The sequence below is a fragment of the Neovison vison genome, chromosome 7, assembly GCF_020171115.1.
Source record: "Neovison vison isolate M4711 chromosome 7, ASM_NN_V1, whole genome shotgun sequence".
In the NCBI taxonomy this organism is placed as follows: domain Eukaryota; kingdom Metazoa; phylum Chordata; class Mammalia; order Carnivora; family Mustelidae; genus Neogale; species Neogale vison.
The window spans coordinates 156381925-156404049 of record NC_058097.1 but is presented as its reverse complement, the minus strand read 5'-3'; the positions used below and the strand labels follow the sequence as shown (position 1 = coordinate 156404049).

Here is a 22125-nt window from a genome sequence, read left to right as displayed (position 1 = left end):
ACAGCTCTGTCAGATCCACGCGACTTATTTAAGATTTGATCTCCACAAGGGAGTGCGTTCACTGTCTGAGTCCAGGAAACAGATGATCATCCGATACTCCTGCCCCACCATGCCCCAACAAATGAGGGAGTTTCTTGGGACGGTGGGCCATTGTAAGCTGCGGATACCACAGTTCACAGAGATTGCCCAACCCCTCTATGAACTTATTAAGGGAGGACTCACTATGGTAGAGTGGACAGCTGAGGCAGAAGGAGCATTTTGAAAATAACAAACAGCCTTACTGAGTGCCCCAGCACTGGCCATCCCAGATGTTACCAAGCTTGTATGTAGATGAAAAGACAGGGGTGGCCAAAGGGGTTTTGACTCAGACTCTGGGGCCTTGGCAAAGGCCAGTAGCCTATCTTAGTAAAAAACTAGATCCAGGGGCACCTGGGTGGCTCAGTGGGTTAAGCCTCTGCCTTCGGCTCAGGTCATGATCTCAGCGTCCTGGGATCAAGCCCCGCATTGAGCTCTCCGCTCAGTGGGGAGCCTGCTTCCCTCTCTCTCTGGCTGCCTCTCTGCCTACTTATGATCTCTGTCAAATAAATAAATAAAATATTAAAAACAAAAACCAAAAAACTAGATCCAGTAGCAGCTGGGTTCCCCCATGCCTCTGCATAAATGCTGCCACGGCCCTCCTGGCCAAGGATGCAAGTAAATTGACTTTGGGTCAAAATCTCATCTTGACCACTACTCATGCTATCAAAGGCCTCCTCCGGACTCCACCAGACCAATGGATGACAAATGCCCGAGTGACAGGGTATCAAGCCCTCCTCTTCAAGGAACCAAAAGTGATTTTTCAGGCCCCCGGTGGTGCTAAATACAGCCACTTTGCTGCCAGAAAAGCTAGCTGACCACCCACATGACTGCGGGGAGGTCCTGACCAAGATCACAGGAATAAGGCCTAACCTTGGAGACACTCCCCTCCCAGATGCGGAGATGACTCTGTTCACAGATGGGAGTAGCTAGATGGCCAATGGAAAGAGGTATGCAGGGGCTGTGGTGGTTTCTCCTGAACAGGAGCTCTGAAAGGCGGTCCTGCCACACAGAACCTCAGTGCAAAAAGCAGAGCTGATTGCATTCACCAAGGCACTGCAGATGGCCAAGGGTAAGATCGCCAACATCTATACAGACAGCAGGTACAGCAAATACACCTTTGCTACTCTCCATATACATGGGGCTATTTATTTAAAAAAAAAAAAAAAGGAGCCTATTAACAGCAGAAGGAAAAGAAATTAAAAACAGAAAAGAAATATTGGCTCTTCTCCAGGCTATTTGGGACCTGAAAGAGGTGGCCCTTATGCATTGCCCGGGGCACCAAAAGGGGACTAATCTGGTTTCAAAAGGAAACCAATTTGCGGATAGGATCAAACAGCAAAGCAAGAAGCCAGGGAAATGGCTCAAGAACTGCTTACACTCCGGCTCCAGCCCTACCAGAAAAACCAGATTATTCAGAGGAAGGTTTAAAACATTTACAAAAATGGACTAAATTAGACTATAAGGGGATTGGGCTAAGACTAGAGCAGGAGAGTTAATTCTTTCTCGAAGACTAGGGAAAAAAAATCAGTAAGCCAAATACATCAGGGCACTCATTTAGGAACATGCAAGCTTAAAGAGCTTGTGGGTAAACAGTTCCAGGTTTCTAAATTAGGGCGTATGGCTCAGGATATGGTTGATAGATGTGCTCAATGTCAGGCGGTAAATGCAGGAGGAACTAGGATGGGAAGAGAAAAAAGAGAAAGAGGAAGGGAACCAGGAATTTATTGGGAAGTAGATTTTACAGAGATGAAACAGGGAAAGTATGGATACAAGTATATGTTAAGTTTTTGTGGATACCTTTTCAGGCTGGGTAGAGATTTTTTCTGCCAAACATTAAACGGCAGGAATGGTAGCCAAAAAGCTACAGAGGAAATAATTCCTAGGTTTGGGTTGCCTCTCGCAATTGGGTCAGACAATGGCCCTGCATTTGTGAATTCAGTCTCACAGGCATTGGCCAAGGCCATGGACACTAATTGGAAACTACACTGTACTACTGGCCCCAGAGCTCCTGACAAGTAGAGAGAATGAACCGGACTCTTAAAGAGACTCTAACAAAGTTAATTCTGGAGACTGGTGGTGGATGGGTGAGTCTTCTTCCCTTTGCCCTCCTTAGGGCGTGGTGTACACCCTACTTAAATAAGGTTACCCCATTTAAAATAATGTTCAGGAGACCCCCTCCACTCTGCCCACAGCTACAAGAGGTTGCCCTAGCGGAAATGACTGATCAGTCTGTACTCCAGTCACTGCAGACACTACAGTCTGTCTTTGAAAAAGCCCACACAGGGATCCGAACTGCCTACACTGAGACGGAGACGGAGATGGAACCACATCCTTACCAACCCAGAGACTTGGTTTAGATACGCCACCACCAACTGGAAAACTTGGAGCTTCATTAGAAGGGACCATTCACTGTCATCCTGACCACCCCCACGGCAGTATGCATGTCATGTCAAACGAGCCCAAAACAAGAACACTTCCCAAAAATGGGAACCACTGCCGCTGGACCCCACCAAACTGTGGACTAAAACTAAGACTCAAAAGGGTTTCATAACTTGGTCACTTTTAACCCTGTTCCTACTCAGCAATAGCCAGGGGACACCTCATCGGCCTAAAACAGCCCAGTGGAAAATCAGAAAGACAGAGGATGGAACAACACTCAAGGTTAACAACCCCTCAGGTAAGCCTGTTTTCACCCTTGAGAACTGGCTGAAGAGTCAAAGAATTGACTAATCTTCAAAGAAAAGGGGGGAATGTTAGGGCCAATTTAATGTTAAAACCTGTTTAACTATTAAGGCCTGCTTAGCCAGAGTGACTCCATATTGCCTAGGTAGCCATATTGTTGTTTACATCCACGGACTTCATCGCGGTAATAAATGCCCTAGTAGTTCCTGGTATGGTTCTGGGTATTGATTCTGGGAGTAAGCGCCTTAACAATAGAAGCCATGTGCCTTAGGTCTGCGGTTATGCCCTATAAAACCAGCCTGTGAGATCGGGAGGGGGTCGCTCTCTTTGGAGGCGGCCCTGGCCAGTCAGTCTAACTTCTAATGCTTGGCATAGAATAAGGCCTTGCATAACTTTCACTTTGTCTCAGTCTTGTTCCTTTGATAACGGACCCCAACAAATACAAGTGTGTCAGATGGTCTGGGGCTCCCTGAGGGGGCTGGGTAAAAGGAAGAGACCATGAAACCCCTGTGTGTAGAAGTCTGAAAGAATGGGTCCCACTGGGCTCCAGGGCTTGGTGGTTGAAGGGTGCAGGGATTCCAGGAGCAGAGAGATGCTAAGTTCACCTGGTGTGGACTTAGCCTCCCTCTGGGGAGTGGGAGGTACATACTATGGGAAAGAGAAGGCTGGGTTCAAAAGGAGGAACACTGTCCCTGGGAACAGCCATGGGGACCCCCTCTGAAAGAGCAGGCTTTGAGAATGGCAGGTGGAGGAAGGTCATGAGAAAAAATACAAGATTTCCAGTTATATTTGAATTTCGGATAAACTATAATTTTTTTTTTTTTGCATGGGATACACACAAAAAGACTACTTATTTATCTGAGGTTCAAATGTAACTGAGCATTCTATATTTTATTTGCTCAATCTGGCAACCCTAAGTTGAGGAGGGCAGCGGGGAGCAAGCAGCAACCTTGGGCCCCATGGAGTAACACATCAGCTGCTGTAGCTCCAGTTAGTCCTGATATTTTCCCCATCTCTCCTCCCCTTCTCTGGACTCTTAAAGTCAAAGTGACCTTTTATAGAACCCACAGACTTGTGGGACTCCCAAGCAGGTTAAAAATGTGAGTATTCTTGGGAATATGTGGAGAACATTTACTGGAAAAAGACTGAATTTATGTTAGTAAATCTGTGGCAATTTTGAGGTTGGATTGGTGTGCAAATCCATTTTCATTATGGTTGTCACTGACTATGCTTTCTCTCAGACAGGTTAGAATTTCCTCTTCCCTTTTTGAAACATTGGCAGACATGCAACTCCCTACTCACCCAAACAAAACAAAAGAACCAACCCCAAAAAACCCCACCAAAAATCCCCCACACAAGACAAAACAAAACACACTTCTCAGAAAAATGATAGTATCTGTGTTTCACAACATCCATGTTGGGCTCTTAGCAATGCTCTTCACAGTCAGACTCACCCTGAGTGAAAGGATGGTGACTCTCAGGAAGGTCTCCTCCTTAGTAGGTATCTAACTACTCACCCCTTTACTTCTCTTATAATCTTTTCCTCCCCTTTTTTTTGTTTTTGTTTTTTAAAATTTTTTATTTCTTTTCAGCGTAACATTATTCATTGTTTTTGCACCACACCCAGTGCTCCATGCAATCCGTACCCTCCCTAATACCTACGACCTGGTTCCCCCAACCTCCCACCCCCCGCCCCTCCAAAACCCTCAGGTTGTTTTTCAGAGTCCATAGTCTCTCATGGTTCACCTCCCCTTCCAATTTCCCTCAACTCCCTTCTCCTCTCCATCTCCCCTTGTCCTCCATGTTATTTGTCATCTCCACAAATAAGTGAAACTATATGATAATTGACTCTCTCTGCTTGACTTATTTCACTCAGCATCATCTCTTCCAGTCCCGTCCATGTTGATACAAATGTTGGGTATTCATCCTTTCTGATGGAGGCATAATACTTCCTAGGGTATATGGACCACATCTTCCTTATCCATTCGTCCGTTGAAGGGCATCTTGGTTCTTTCCACAGTTTGGCAACTGTGGCCATTGCTGCTATAAGCATTGGGGTACAGATGGTCCTTCTTTTCTCTACATCTGTATCTTTGGGGTAAATACCCAGTAGTGCAATTGCAGGGTCATAGGGAAACTCTATTTTTAATTTCTTGAGGAATCTCCACACTGTTCCCCTTTACTCCTGGACTTGAGAACCAGACCCCAAAACATGTAAAGTCCTTGAAGAGATTCATTCACAGAATTCCGTTGAACTGTTTCTATTCACTCTGCATCCTTCCATCACCAAGATTTGAAATTCTGTCTTCTTCACCCACTACATCCATGTCCTTCAGGACAATCAAAGTACCCTCTGCAAGATTTCTTGTTTTATTCACCCATTCCATCCTATTTATATGTCCTTCCAATCTGTCTTGCAAAAACAAAACAAAGCTAAACAAATGAAATTTGTTTGGGTTTCTTTATATTCATGCAATAATTAAGAGTAGACAATGTGCCTTTTCATATATATATATATATATATATATATATATATATATGGCAATTAAGTGTTGACTCATCATTACTCATTAGTCTCCTTCCTTTGCTAACAATACCTTATTTCTCTCCGGGAATTTTTTTCATTAAATTTTTCAGGTATGCGCAGTTGGGATAGATGGTATCCTCAGTCAGGGTAAGTACCATAAAGTGCATTATTTGACTGGTATTTTCCATTCTCATCAGTCACGTGGTTTAGTTCATGGTTTCTGATGTAATCTTACCACAGCAAATGATATGGAAAGGGTCCTTGAATTTTTTTTTTGTGGATAAACACCTTTTCCCCATGGAATAACTGGTATGTTTCTCACTAGGCACAGATTAGCTAAGCATTGGCAGCTTATTGTCTCTAGGAGGGGAGAGCTTCCTGGAGAAAGAACCTACTCTAAGAAAACAGGATGAAAAATAGAGAAAGAGAACCCAGATCCTGTTCACCTTATCTTAGTTTAGGATAAAGCCAAGCCTGCAGAGTCATTCATCCCTACAGCCAAGCCTGCAGAGTCATTCATCCCTACACCCTGCTAGGACTGAGCCAATGGTCTCATTGATTGTTCAAGTCAGTATAAGCTAATCTATGAGTCCCTTGGTTCTTACACATACCTTGTGAGATTAATAATCTTATTTTAGCAGAAATGTAATAGAGACAGAGAAGTTACATATTTGCTCAGTCATACAGTTAGTCCAGATGTTTTCTCTTCAAGGTAAAAAACACCAACTATAAAATCACCTGAATGACTAATACCCCTCTACCCCACCAAATTTTCAGTGTTTCCATATTTCTACTGGAAAATTAAAAAAAAAAGGTAATGACATGTAGGCTTGCCATAAAGTCACTTCAACCTGCTTGTCTTAACATGTTTCCTATCACTGCAGAAACTGTCCTTCCCACGTAGTCCATCTAGATAAACCTGCCTTTGCTCATGCCCCCATCCCTTTCTCTCTTCTTCACTCAGTTTACTAACATTCATTCAGCCTCTGCTTTCATTCCTTAAATGGCGGGGGGCGGGTGCTCATCATGATGGAATTGAGTCTCTTGAGTGAAGGAATATTTATCCCTATAGAAACCTGAAAGAGTGTTGTTTCAAGTTAGAGCTGTTGAGTTTTCTTATGTCCATAGGGGAAATTCTATATAATTTTGAGTGTAAGTTCTCCAGAGAAGAATTCTCCAAGGGCAAGCATTCAGTGCCATATAATGGTATAAAAACAGTACATTTATTCACTGAGTTGTATTTATGGGAGAATTGGTTCTTTTCTCTTTCTTTCTTTCTTTCTTTCTTTCTTTCTTTCTTTCTTTCTTTCTTTCTTCTTTCTTTCTTTCAACAAAGGAGGTGAAATATCTGATTAAATGGGATGAAAGTCAGAGGTAAGGAACTGAAGGTAAGAACCCAAAGATTCTGCTTATGTACCTGTTAGCGAGTTTTCCACTTATGATTCTTCTCACTGATAATTGAAGATGCTTATCAGTGCTTGGATGGGAATGCCAAGTACTCTGCCTTTCGTAGTCATATAAAACTTCAGGTGATAATTAGAGCTTTAGGGGCACCTGGGTGGCTCAGTGGGTTAAAGCCTCTGCCTTTGGCTCAGGTCATGATTGCAGGGTCCTGGGATCGAGCCCCACATTGGACTCTCTGCTCAGTGGGGAGCCTGCTTCCCCTCTCTCCCTCTGTCTGAATCTCTGCCTAATTGTGATCTCTGTCTGTCAAATAAATAAATAAACTCTTTAAAAAATAATAATTAGAGCTTTAAGTAGTTCGCTCACACTAATCATTGATTCATAGAGCTTTGTAGCTGGGGTGGGTGGTGGTCAGAAATAAGGCCAGTCATGCACAAAGATGAAACCCAGAGGAAAGAATGATTTGTTCAAGGTCGCACAGAAAGTTAACAGTAGAGCTGGAAGTACATGTCATTGGATCAGTCAGGTCAGCATTAGGATAACTCACGCAAATGGGAAAAGATGGAGCATTCCAGTTCAATTGTTCTTTTTTCTTTTCTTTTCTTCCCTTCCCTTCCCTTTCTTTCCCTTTCCCCTTCCCTACCTCCTTCCCTCCCTCTCTTCTTTCCTTTTCTTTTTTGAAGATTTTATTTATTTATTTGAGAGAGAGAGAGAGAGAGAGAGAGAGAGCGTGCACAGTGAGGGACATAGGGAGAAGCAGACTCTCCACTGAGTACGGAGCCTGATGCAGGGATCATGACCTGAGCTAAAGGCAGATGCTTAACCACTTAACTAAGCCACCCTGGCACCTCTATCTATCTACCTTTCTTTCTTTTCTCCCTTCCTTCCATTATCCTTCCTTCCTTCCCTCCCTCCCTTCCTTCCTTCCCCTCTCCCTGGTTCTTCCCTCCCTCCCTCTTTCTCCCTTTCTTTTCTTTTCTTTCTCTTTCTTTCCTTCATCATTCATGAAGACAGTGATTTAGATTTGTTCTAAATTTTGATAAAATTTTATCAGCCCCCTGAAGTTCATCTTTTTTTAATAAGATACTCTAAAGTTTCATACTTTTAAAACTTACTGGTTTTATATACTTAGAACTTAATATATATTTTTCTCTACTACAAATAGCACTTAATTTTTTTCCCTACAGAGCCCACCTTACTAATTTTAGGAGATTTTTTTTTGATACCCAAATTATTGAAGTTAATACAGACATTTGAGTTATAACCATGGTTAAATTCTTTAAATCACCTTGCCCTTTACTATCTGTTAATGTCTTAATAATCTGAGCTCAAGACAGTAATACATATCCTCAGCTTGCTTGTTCCTCTGTGGGCCTGGCTTCTTCATGTCCCACAGTGAAATTCTGCCAGTTTTCAAAACACCCTCCAAAGGCCAGGAGGCCTCCATTCTAGTACTAAGATGTCATCAAGCCCCTTTGATTTGAATAAGTCAGGTTACCTCCCTCTGTCTTCTTCTAGTTCCTGGCTCTTCCACCCATAATACCCTATGATTATGGTTGTTTACTTCCCCTCTCCATTCAGAAGTAATTTTTCCCTTTTAATTTCTAAAGAACTTGTTCCCATCTCATTTCCCTTAAATACCAGCCTGAGAAATGGGCATTTTATTTTACAAATAAGAGGAGACCCTGAAGGTTCTGGGAGGGGGGATGATATTATTTTGGTAGAAGTATGAGGGACAGATTGGAAGAGAAGTCAGAAAACATGGAAAAGCCAGTTAGGAGACATTAAATGGTCAGGGTGGGTGGGGAGGAAAAGGAGGAAGAAAAGAGACCATGACTCCAGATTTTAAAGACCTGTGGGCCTGACAGTGGGTAGGATGCTGGGGCCAGAGAAGAATTGGTCTGGGTGACTGGGGAGGAGAAAGGGGACAAGTGAAGTGCTCTGCCCAGAGAAGGGCTCAGAAGAGCAGCTAGATGGGGAGGAAGATGGTCAGCTGTGCTTGGGACTGGTAGCCCCAAATACTCAGACAGCATGTGTGCCTCCGATGTGCCCACCCACCACTTTTCTATCTTCTCTTCAGCCTCACCCTCATCTGAGTGGAACAGAAGCCTGCAATTTTCTATGAACAAATCAGAGAAACACCCATATCAGGTCCAGAAGGGATGCCCTGCTCGGAACCACACAGGGGAACCAGTACAGGAAGAGTCTGAGGTAGTAGCAGAGTCAGGATTGTGGCCTGACTCTCTAATCCACTGGTATTTCCAATCCTATAGGGGCTGCCAACATCTACAAAAGCCATGGATTCATTCTGGGGCTTTCTATTCCATTAATTTATGTTTCCTTCAGATACCAGACTCCTTAAGGACAGAGTCCAGACTTCCAAACTTTAATATTTATTCTTCCATTTATTCAACAAATATTGGTTTACCATCTATTATATAACTTACTATCTGTTTTAGGTACAAAGAACACAAGAAAGAACAGAACAAAGTTCCTGTCCTCCTGGAACTTACATTCCAGAAGGGGGAGTTAGATAATAAGCATAAAACCCAAATAAATATGTGTGATTTCAGATGGTGATAAGTGTTATAACAAAATATAAACCAAGGAGATGGGAGTCACAGTGTGCTGAATACGTGGTAGGGGCTGCTATTTTATGCTGTGCTGTCAAGGCAGATCTCTCTGTTAAACGTATGTCACAAATGTTTTTGAGGATACACAGGCTCCATCTGTTGAGTGCACAATCAATGTTTACTGAATTGCTGGTTAAATGAACTTGCTAATAATTATGTGTGTGTTGGGTGGTAGGGAGAGGTAGAGAGAGAGATAAAGAGTCAGAGAGAGAGAGAGCGAGCTTAAACCACAGGATCAGAATAGCCATAAATGGAATTTTGTATAGCCCCAAATCCATTTTATGGTCACAAAGATGGGAGATGGAGAACTGACTTCTAAAGTTTTTTTATTCAGACAAGTTTCAGTAGAACTAGTCAGATCCATTCTAACCAAAAATTGATATACTTGAAACAAATTACATCTGAGATAAGTGCATCTAAAATAAAATTCATTTTGAGTGTTTCTCTATTTGTTTGGGTGTATTGTTCATGTATCTCAATTTTAACAAGGCAATATAAATGCATTTTGAATTTTGTTTTTGTAATAAAAAATTTCAAAATTTGTTTTAATTTTGAATTAAGTTATAAATTTTTGTCCTTTTTGTTGTTTATTTCAAAATCTTTATTAGAAAAATTATATGCGAAATACAATTAAAAAGAACAGAGATGCAAACATCAATGTGATGGACAATGGATCTATGTTTTAAGAATAGGATTTATTTTCCCATCCAAGTACTAACCAGGCCCGACCCTGCTTAGTTTCCGAGATCAGACGAGATCGGGCGCGTTCAGGGTGGTATGGCCGTAGACAAAAATAGGATTTATTTTCAATCTAGCAAAAAAGTTGCCAGAGGACACCTGCTATTTCAAACTTAAAAAGCAAGATTTCTGAGCCAAAATTCCTCATTTCATTTGTATTTGAAAGGTTCTTTCTTACAACATATTGGCTATTCTCAAAATTTGCCAACTTGGAGGCTTGTCAAAATGAACTCATTACATCTTCTGCCAAGAATTTCCAACTTGAACTCTCAGCTATTGGACTGTGACTTCATAATTTGTATACAATATCCCTAAAAACAAAATGCTCTCCACCACTGAAATGAAAAGGCAAAATCAAAGCTCTGTGGCTGAATTCATTTTCCTCGGCTTTTCTAACTTTCCTGAACTCCAAGAGCGGCTCTTTGGGGTTTTCTTGGTTGTCTACCTGGTGACTCTGTTGGGAAATGTCATCATTATAGTCATCATCTCCTTGGAACAGAGCCTCCACGTGCCCATGTACCTGTTCCTCCAGAACTTGTCTGTGGTGGACGTGAGTTTCAGTACAGTTATTATGCCTGAAATGCTGGTGGTGCTTTCCACTGAGAAAACGTCGATTTCATTTATAAGCTGTTTTGCACAGATGTATTTCATCCTTTTTTTTGGTGGCACTGAATGTTTTCTCCTGGGGGCGATGGCTTATGACCGATTTGCTGCAATCTGTCATCCTCTGAACTACCCAATGATTATGAACAGAAGGGTTTTCATGAAATTAATAATGTTCTCCTGGGTCTCAGGGATCATGGTGGCTACTGTGCAGACGACATGGGTTTTCAGTTTTCCCTTCTGTGGTCCCAATGAAATCAATCATCTCTTCTGTGAGACTCCCCCAGTGCTAGAACTTGCATGTGCAGATACATTTCTGTTTGAAATCTATGCATTCATGGGCACCATTTTGATTGTCATGGTTCCTTTTGTGTTGATTCTATTGTCTTACATTCGGATTCTCTTTGCCATCCTGAAGATGCCATCAGCCACTGGGAGGCAAAAGGCCTTTTCCACCTGTGCCTCCCACCTCACGTCTGTGACCCTCTTCTATGGCACGGCCAATATGACTTATTTACAACCGAAATCTGGCTACTCCCCAGAAACCAAGAAGCTGATGTCATTGTCTTACTCACTTCTTACACCTCTGCTGAATCCACTGATCTACAGCTTGAGAAACAGTGAGATGAAAAAAGCTTTGATGAAACTGTGGCTCAGAAAAGTGGATTTACACCCATTCTGATTGTGCTGAGAAGCCATGTGACATTTGGTCACTGGCTGAACTCTACTTAAATTTATTAAGTGGCTAAACATTCTGCATTTCTTGGTATGATCATGCTTCATTTATTATTTTTCCATGGTCAATAATATATTGGGGATCCATATTTTTGATAGTGTACTCTTGTCATTACTTTTTAAATATAATACAGAGCAGGGCGCCTGGGTGGCTCAGTGGGTTAAGCCGCTGCCTTCGGCTCAGGTCATGATCTCAGGGTCCTGGGATCGAGTCCCGCATCGGGCTCTCTCTCAGCAGGGAGCCTGCCTCCTCCTCTCTCTCTGCCTGCCTCTCTGCCTACTTGTGATCTCTCTCTGTCAAATAAATAAATAAAATCTTTAAAAATAAATAAATAAATAAATAAAATACGGAGCAGTTAATCTGTTCCTCCACTATGATCATCTAGGTCATTATGGATTGTCATTTTAAAGACAAAAATTCAATAAACACCTAGTTCCATACATTGATAACTACTGATGTTTTATTTTTGATAGATTCATCAGTGTAGGTCTGATGGAAGGAAAGGCATGTGTGCTTACAAGTTTTAGTAGCTATGGCAGAACTGCTTTACAAAGTCATTGTTACTTTTCAGGGTGACCTGAATGCACTAATTCTGCTGCACTAATGGGGTAGAGCTTCAAGACACCAGTATGTAGATGAGACTTTTCTTTCTGGAGTGGAAATCTATTCCGTGAATGAGTAGGGAAAATAGGTATTCTGAGGAGACCAAACTTGTTCTACTTCACGGATCCACACAGATTATTATCCAAAACAGGAGTTCTCTTGGTTTATTTCCAGATTTTCACCCAATGATGGTGAGCAAAGAACTACATGAGAACGTTCCTGAAGTCTTGCTTCATACTACTAGTATCTCTTTTCACTTCATAGACCACTGTTTTTAGTGACTTGTTAAACTTCCCTCTGTAGGCCCAATGTGCCCCCAGACACTTTGTTTATAAACATTGGATGATTCCTTTTTCTTATTGTGGGAAACCAAGTGATTATGAACTATTTATGCATATTTTCTGTGGTCCTGAGTCACATCACTAACTGTGTGATATTCCCTGGAATAATTTATCATCTTGCAACCTTTAGAACATTTAATGGTTGCTTGCCCTTTTATTGTCGGTATTCATAGATGGAGGGGGCCCTTTGTTGAATCTATATCAAAAGAGCTCCTATTGCCCTTAGTTTCTCTTCCAGGGATGGTAATAAAGGGGGAAAGCACTATTCCTATTATCATTCAGCTGTGGAAAAAACAATTTTTAGTTAATATTGCCTCTTCCAAAAATGAGAAGTAGAGATGTAAAACTGACTGGATTTTCACAAAAAGAAATTTTGGTATCAAATGGCCAAAACCAGTTTGAATAACATTTAAATGAGGGGTAATCTTCTTTACAGTAGGGCACTAAACAGACACGTGGAAATCCTTTCATTAATGTTTGTCCAGAAATTTCCTACTCATAGTCCTTAAGGTGATCAACTAAATAAGTCCATCCAGGAGGGAAAAAAAAGTCCCTGAAAGTCTAAATCCCAAACCAATTACTCACTTTCTCTTTTTTTCAGATTTTTATTTAAATTCTAGTTAGCTAACACACAGTGTAATTAGCTTCAGGTATACAATATAGTGATTCATCACTTACAATACCCAGTGCCCAATAGGACAAGTGCCCTCCTTAATCCTCATCACCTATTTCATCCATCCCCCCACCCATCTAGGGTGTCTATCAATCTGTTCTCTATAGTTAAGAGTCTGTTACCTGGTTTTCCTCTCTCTTTACCCCCTCCCTGATCATTTGTTTTGTTTATTAACTTCCACATGTGACTGAAATCATATGGTTTTTGTCTTTCTGTCTTACTTTGCTTCGCATAATATTCTCTAGCTCCATCCACATCATTGCAGATGGCAAGCTATTGTTTTTTTTTAAGATTTAATTTATTTATTTGAAAGACAGAGATCACAAGTAGGCAGAGAGGCAGGCAGAGAGAGAGGGGGAAGCAGGCTCCCTGAGCAGAGAGTCTGATGCGGGGCTTGATCCCAGGACCCTGAGATCATGACCTGAGCCGAAGGCAGAGGCTTTAACCCACTGAGCCACCCAGATGCCTCTGTTGTTCTTTTTGATAGCTGAGCAATATTCCATCACATAAATATAATACATCTTCTTTATGCATTCATCAGTTGATGGACATCTGGGCTCTTTTCATAATTTAGCTATGGCTTATAATGCTGCTACAAACATCAGGGTGCATATGCCACTTTGAATCAGTATTCTTGTATCATTTGGGTAAATACCTAGTAGTGCAATTGCTGGATTGTAAGGTAGTTCCATTTTTAACTTTTTGGAGAAACTTCATACTGTTTTCCAGAGTGGCTATTCCAGAATACATTCCCACCAAGAGCTTGAGAGGATTCCCCTTTCCACTCTTCCTCACCCACAGCTATTGTTTCTTGTGGTGTAAATTTTAGCCATTCTGACTGGTGTGAAGTGATATCTCATTGTAGTTTTGGTTTGCATTTCTCTGACTATAAGTGATGTTGAGCATCTTTTCATGCATCTGATGGCCATCTGGATGTCTTCTTTGGAAAAATATCTGTTCATGTCCCCTGCCCATTTTTTTTTAACTGTTTAGTATGTTTTTTTTGTGTGTGTGTTGAGTTATATAAATTATTTCTCTATTTTTGATACTAACACCTCCATTAGATATATCATTTTCAAATATCTTCTCCCTTTCAGTAGGTTGTCTTTTTGTTGATTGTTTCCTTTGTTTTGCAGAGGCTTCTTATTTTGATATAGTCCCAACAGTTCATTTTCGCTTTTGTTTCCCTTGCCTCAGGAGACATATCTAGTTAGAAGTTGCTATAGCTGATGTCAAAGAGGTTATTACTGTTTATATCCTCCTCTTGGATTTCAGTGCTTTTTTGTTTTTTTGTTTTTGTTTTTGTTTTGTTTTTGGTCTCACATAAGTTTTTAATTCATTCTTTTTTTTAAATTTAATTTCTTTTCAGTGTAACAGAATTCATTGTTTATGCACCACACCCACTGCTCCATGCAATATGTGCCCTCCATAATACCCACCACCAGGCTCCCCCACCCTCCTCAGAGTGTTTTTCAGAGTCCATAGTCTCTCATGGTTCATCTCCCCCTCCAATTGCCCTCAGCTCCCTTCTCCTCTCCATCTCCCCATGTCTTCCGTGTTATTTGTTATACTCCACAAGTAAGCGAAACCATATGCTAATTGACTCTCTCTGTTTGACTTATTTCACTCAGCATACTCTCTTCCAGTCCCGTCCATGTTGACACAAAAGTTGGGTATTCATCCATTCTGATGGAGGCATAATACTCCATAGCGTATATGGACCACATCTTCCTTATTCATTCGTCCGTTGAAGGGCATCTTGGTTCTTTCCACAGTTTGGCAACCGTGGCCATTGCTGCTATGAACATTGGGATAGAGATGGCCCTTCTTTTCACTACATCTGTATCTTTGGGGGTAAATACCCAGTAGTGCAATGGCAGGGTCATAGGGAAGCTGTATTTTTAATTTCTTGAGGAATCTCCACACTGTTCTCCAAAATGGCTGCACCATCTTGCATTCCCACCAACATTGTAAGAGGGTTCCCCTTTCTCCACATCCTCTCCAACACACGTTGTTTCCTGTCTTGCTAATTTTGGCCATTCTAACTGGTGTAAGGTGGTATCTCAATGTGGTTTTAATTTGAATCTCCCTGATGACTAGTGATGATGAACATTTTTTCATGTGTCTGATAGCCATTTGTATGTCTTGATTGGAGAAGTGTCTGTTCATGTCTTCTGCCCATTTTTTTTGACATGATTATCTATTTTGTGTGCGTTGAGTTTGAGGAGTTCTTCATAGATCCTGGATATCAGCCTTTTGTCTGTACTATTATTTTAATCCATTCTGAGTTCACTTTTCTGTATGGTATAGGAAAGTGATCCAGTTTCATTCTTCTGCATGTTGCTGTCCAATTTTCCTTGCACCATTTGTTGAAGACACCCTCTTTTTTCCAGTGGATATTCTTTCTTACCTTGTCCAAGATTAATTGACCATATAGTTGTGGATTCATTTCTGAGTTTTCAATTCTGCTCTGTTGATCTATGTGTTTATTTTTGTGCCAGTGCCATACTGTCTTGATCACTACAGCTATGTAATATAGATTAAAATCTGGAACTGATGTCAGGGTCTGATGTCTCCAGCTTTGTTTCTCCTTTTCAAGGTTGCTTTGGCTATTTGGCGTCTTTTGTGGTTCCATACAAATTTTAGGATTGTTTGTTCTAGCTCTGTGAAAAATGTTGCTGGTATTTTGACACAGATCGCATTAAATCTGTAGATTGCTTTGGGTAATATGAACATTTAACAATATTTGTTCTTCTAATCCATGAGCATGAAATGTTTTTCCATTTCTTTCTGTCCTCTTCAATTTCTTTTGAAAGTGTTCTATAGTTTTCAGAATACAGATCGTTTATTCCTAGGTTCTTTATGGTTTTTGGTGCAATTGTAAATAGAATTGATTACTTGGTATCACTTTCTGCTGCTTCACTATGGGTGTATAGAAATGCAACAGATTTCTGTACATTGAATTTATATCCTGTGACTTTACTGAATCTGTGTATCAGTTCTAGCAATTTTTCTGGTGGAGTCTTTTGGGTTTTCTATATAGACTGTCATGTCATCTGCAGACAGGGAAAATTTGACTTTTACCCTGTCGATCTGCATGCCTTTTATTTCTTTGTGTTTTCTGATTGCTGAGGTTAGGACTTCCAGTACTATGTTAAATACCAGTGGTGAAGGTGGACATCCCTGTCTGGTTCCTGATGGTAGAAGAAAAGCTCTCAGTTTTTCCCCTTTGAGAATGATACTGGGTGTGGGTTTTTCATAGATGGCCTTTATTATGTTGAGGTATGTTCCCTCTATCCCTACTTTGTTTAGGGTGTCTATTATGAATGGAAGCTATACTTTGTCAGATACTTTTACTGCATCTATTGAAAGGATCATATGGTTCTTGTCTTTTATTAATGTGATATATCATGTTGGTTAATTTGTGATTATTGAACTGCCCTGCAGCCAAAGAATAAATTCCACTTGTTCCTGGTGTGTGATTTTTTAAAATATGTGTCATTGGAATCCGTTTACTCATATTTTTACTCATATTTTACTGAGAAATTTTGCATCCAGTTTCATCAGGGATATTGGCCTGTAGTTCTCTTATTTACTACAGTTTTTACCTGTTTTGGTATCAAGGTAATGCTGGCCTCAGAGAATGAATTTGGAAGTTTCCCTCCTTTTTCTATTTTTGGAATAGTTTGAGAAGAATAGGTATTTAACTCTTCTTTAAATGTCTAGTAGAATTACTTATGAAACCCTTGGCCCTGTACTTTCGTTTGTTGGGAGATTTTTTTTTTTTTTTTTTTTTTACTACTGATTCAATTTCGTTGCTGTTTATCAGTCTGTTCAAGTTTTCTATCTTTTCCTTTTTCAGTTTTGGTGATTTATATGTTTGTAGGAGTTTATTTCTTCCAGGTTGTCCAGTTTGTTGACATATAGTTTTTCATAATATTCTAATTGTTTATCTTTCTGTGGTGTTGGTTATTATTTCTCCATTTTCTTTGGTGATTTTAATTATTTGGATCTTTTCTCTTTTCTTTTCGATAAATTTGGCTAAAGGTTATCAGTTTTATTAATTTTTTTTCAAAGAACCAATGCCCAGTTTCATGGATTGTTTTTTTGTTTAGTTTCTATATTATTTATTTCTGCTCTAATCTTTATAATTTCCCTTTTGCTGGCTTTAGGTTTTGTTTGTCGCTCATTTTCCAGCTCCTTTAGGTGTAAGATTAGGTTATTTGAGATTTTTCTCGCTTCTTGAGGTAAGCCTATGTTGCTATGTACTTCCCTCTTAAGACCAGTTTTCCTGCATCCCATAGATTTTGTACCATTGTGTTTTCATTTTCATGTGTTGCCATGTGTTTTTTAATTTTTATTTATTTATTTTTTTCCATGTGTTTTTAGAAAATTTCTTCTTTGGTTTCCTGGTTGACCCATTTATTGTTTAGCAGTATGTTGTTTAACCTCCATATATTTGTGGTCTTTCCAAATTTTTTCCTGTGGTTGACTTCAAGTTTCACAGCATTGTGTTCAGAAAATATGCATGGTATTGGGCACTTGGGTGGAATAAACAGTTAAGTGCTCAATTCTTGGTTTTTGCGCAGGTGGTGATCTCAGTGTCATGAGATGGAATCCCATGTTGGGCTCTGTGCTCAGGGCAGGGTCTTCTTGTTCTCTCTATCTCTCTCAAATAAATTTTTAAAAATATTTTTTTAAAGAAAATATGCATGGTATGATCTCAACCTTTTTGTACTTATGAGGCCTGATTTGTGACCTATATGTGATCTGTTCTGGAGAATATCCTATGTACATGTAAAAAGAATGTGTGTCCTGCTGCTTTAGGATGAAATGTTCTGCATATATTTGTTAAGTCTATATGATCCAATGTGTCATTTAAAGCCACTGTTTCCTTGCTGATTTTCTGTTTTGATGATATAATGATATCAATGATGATATCATTGATATAAGTGGAGTGTAAAATTCCCTAGACTAATTGTATTATTACCAATGAGTTTCTTTATGCTTGTTATTAATTATTTTATATATTTTAGTGCTCCTATGTTGGGCACATAAATATGTACAACTGTTAGATCTTCTTGTTGGATTGTCCTCTTTATTATTATATAGTGCCCTTCTTCAACTTTTGTTGTAGTCTTTGGTTTATAGTCTAGTTTGTCTGATAGAAATATTGTTACTCTGGCTTTCTTTTGATGGTCATTTGTATGATGGATGTTTCTTTGCCCCTTGACTTTCAATCTTCAGGTGTCTTTAGGTCTAGAATGAGTCTCTTGTAGGCAGAGATGGAGAGGTTTTGTTTTTATATCCATTCTGACACCCCATGTCTTTTATCTAGAGTATTTAGTCCATTTAAATTCAGAGTAATTATTGGTAAATAAGAATTTAGTGCCATTGTATTACTTGTAAAGTCACTATTTCTGGAGATTTTATCTGTTTCTTTCTAGTCTTTGTTGCTATTGGTCCTTCTTTCCCACTCAGAGTTTCCCTTTAATACTTCTTGCAGGGCTGGTTTAGTGGTCATTAACTCCTTCAGTTTTTGTTTGTCTTGGAAACTCTTTATCTTTCCTTCTATTCTGGATAATAACCTTCTTGGATAAAATGTTTTGGCTGCATATTTTTCCTATTTATCATGAGTATAATATGTCAGTCCCTTCTGGCTTGCCAAATTTCTTGTGAGAGATGTACAGCTAGCTTAATGGATTTTCCCTTGTAAGTTAGGGAATTCTTTTGTCTTGCTACTTTTAAGATTTTTTTCTTTATCACTATATTTTTCAAATTAAATTATAATATGTCTTGGGGTTGAGCTATTGATTTTGATGGGAGTTCTCTGCGCTCCTGGATCTGGATGTGTTCTCTCACCAGATTAGAGAAGTTTTCAGCTATGATTTCCTCAAATTAATTTTTTGCCCCCTTTACTCTCCTTTTTCTGTGACTCCTATAATACGAATGTTACTATGTTTGATGGAGTCACTGAGTTATCTAAGTCTATTCTCATGTTCCATAATAATTCTTCATTAATTTACCATTATTTTATCCTCCATATTATTTATTCATTCCTTTGATTCTTCTGTCCTTGTGGTCATTACATAGTCTGTTTCCAGTCTTAGTTACTACATTCTTCATCTCTGACTGAATTTTTTTTTAAACTCTTTTGTTTCTGTTGTAAGGGCCTCCCTGATGTCTTCAAGCTTTTCTCAAACTCAGAGAGTATCCTCATGTTTATTCCTTTAAATTCTCCATCAGGTATGTTACTTATATAGGTTTTTCTTAGATCTGTGGCTGTGACCTTATCTCGTTCTTTCATTTGGGATGAATTCCTCTGTCTTGGCATTTTGTCTAAGTCTCTGTATTTTTCTCTGTGTTAGAAAGGCTCATGATGTTTTCTTTTCCTGAGAGTAATGGCTTTATGAAGAAGAGGGCATATGGTGTCTGGGCCTGGAACTTCAGGGAATGGCTCTAGTTTGTGCTACATGCACTCTGATGTTGTGTTTTGGTTGCTTTTTTCCTTTGGGCCAGTTATCTGCAGTTCTCCTTGCCTGTGTGGCCAGTGTTTGGTCCTTGGCCAGAAGATGGTGAGTTTTAACTAGGTGTGTTCTGGTCTTCTTGTTAAATGAGACCTGATACTATTTCCACTCGAACTGGGGCCCTGTAGAACTCTATGATTAGGAGACATGGTGTGGGCAGTGGTTTGTGCTGGTATTCTGAGGAAAGGGCCTGCTGCAGTGGGATTCAGACAAGCTTTACAGAGAAAGGCAGTACCACCAGAGTACAGGAGTGTAGGACTTGGTATAAGCAGGTTAGGCAGCCAGTGTCCATGGCTCTGTGTTGTTTACCACAGATAAGTGATTCTGTGTTTATTTTATTTTTTTATGCCCCACTTTTTTTGTTTTTATATTTAAATTCCAGCAGAGTTAGTACATTTTATTTAAATTCCAGCATAGTTAGCACAGAGTGTCAGGTGTACAATAGAGTGAGCAGTTCAGCAATTCTATACATCACTCATTGCTCATAGTGATAAGTGTACTACTCTTTAGTAGTACCTATTCCCCCCTTCTCCCCCACTGACCTCCACTCTGGTCACCATCAGTTGGCTCTGTATAGTTTGTTTCTTGGTTTGTCTCTCTCCTTATTTTTCCTTGTTCATTTTTTTTTTTAATTCTTCCTGGAGGACATCTGGGTGGCTCAGTCAGTTAAGCATCTGCCTTCAGAGAGGTTGTCCTTGGAGGGTCATCTTCCTCAACACCACATCTCAGGGAAGAGCTCCATGAAGAGGGGATAATCTCCCCACTGTGAACCCCAGGCATTCTTCAGATCTTTGTTTCCACTCCACCATCTGTCCTAGGTAGTTTGCCTACCTTCTCTCTAGGAGGAGGGCAGCACCCTTAGAGCTCTATCCCAGCCAAACCCACTGACCTTTAAAATTCAGGCTTTAAGCCTTGTTGGTTCCAAAGAACTCACAATCAGCCTCTCTCGCGTCCCAGCCAAAGGCACTGGGGAGGTGTTCTTCTTGTGTGTATCACCTGTGTCCCTCTCTCTCCATGACTGGTTCCCATCTGCAGCACCTTCAATCTTTTCCTCTGTCTCTGCATTTCCTACCTTCCTTGATGTGGCTTCTTCTCTCTCTTTAGTTTCAAATATTCACTCACATTATACTTTTTGTTCTGTTTCCTTTGCTCATTCTATTCTAAATAGCAGCCACTCTGGTAGTACCAGCTTCAAGCTCATGGCAGATGGTAGGACTGATACTGGAAATCATGCTTTCCTGGTGTCAAAGTTGATGCCAAGATTTCCAACCACAATCAATGGAGACAGGAAATAAGTGAACATTTAAAATGTAAATCGTGGGGGCGCCTGGGTGGCTCAGTGGGTTAAAGCCTCTACCTTCGGCTCAGGTCATGATCCCAGGGTCCTGGGATCGAGCCCCGCATTGGTTCTCTGTTCAGCAGGGACCCTGCTTCCCTTCTTCTTCTCTCTCTCTCTCTCTCTCTGCCTGCCTCTCTGCCTATTTGTGATCTCAGTCAAATTAAAAAAAAATTTTTTTAATGTAAATCTTGGGACACCTGGGTGGCTCAGTTGGTTAAGCTGCTGCCTTCGGCTCAGGTCATGATCCCAGGGTCCTAGGATTGAGTCCCGCATTGGGCTCCTTGCTCAGCAGGGAGCCTGCTTCTCTCTCTGCCTCTGCCTGCTGCTCTACCTGCTTGTGTTCTCCCTCTTTCTCTCTGACAAATAAATAAAATCTTAAAAAAATGTAAATCTTATGATGTCTCTCCTTGTTTAAATATTTCAGTGGGTTTCTATGGATTCAGGATGAAAAACATCTTTAGTGTGGTGGGTGTAGCCCAGCTTAACTGGGCCTTGCCGGTGCTTTCTATTCTTTCATGTTGCAGTCTGCCCTTGTCCCCGCTCATTCCCTTGCCTACCTTCCTGGTGCAAGGTTTGCTTTCCGTTTTTGGTGTCACTATCCCATTCTGGGCTAGGACTGTCAAAACATGCTTTTGTTTCTATCTGGTATGTTTATTATTCCACCTTTCGACTAGTTCTTACTCCTCCTTTAAACCTATTGAAAATGCCTTTCCTTAAGCTGATCTTCCTTATTTCTCCCGTTTCCTAACTGTCCTCCTCAATTTGTTCTCCCTCTGAAAACCCTGTCCTTTTTTCATAGCTCTTTTTCTAAATTTTCTTTTAGGCACCAGAGTGGGATTTTTTCCTCTTAGTGGGAACTTGTACCCAGTTTCTAAGATAAGAAATGAAATTTTTTGCAAAGTGATACTGGCTGGGGACACAAATGTGTCCTTAGCTTAGTAAGCTACAGTGCAAGACAACAATTCAAAGAAGTTCCTCTTCACAGCATAAAATCTGATGTGTGTTTTTTGTCATCCTTCAAACTGACCAGCCCATCTTCCCTTCCTCTGAGTAGTTCCACCTGCCTCTGTTCTCCAAAGCTCTTGAGCTTAGTTTTCAATGGTCTGTTCATTGCACTCAGCTTTTTTTGTGATCTACTTGCTGGCTCAAAGGAATTTTGTAACAACTGTATAATTCTATTATCTTCTGATGTGTAATCTCCAACCCACTCTTAATTTCGATGCCAGTACCTCTCCCTCCAT

At 40.3% G+C, this 22125-nt stretch overlaps 1 protein-coding gene across 1 annotated transcript; it reads left to right on the top strand.

The window, feature by feature from the left end:
- Positions 1-10402: 10402 nt before the first annotated feature.
- LOC122912698 (olfactory receptor 10A3-like) lies at positions 10403-11347 on the top strand. Its single transcript, XM_044258762.1, has one exon. The coding sequence runs from the start codon at positions 10403-10405 to the stop codon at positions 11345-11347; it is 945 nt and encodes a 314-aa protein (XP_044114697.1).
- Positions 11348-22125: the final 10778 nt, after the last annotated feature.

Coding starts and splice junctions, on each gene's coding strand:
- LOC122912698 (XM_044258762.1), top strand. CDS start 10,403: ATGAAAAGGCAAAATCAAAGCTCTGTGGCTGAATTCATTTTCCTCGGC.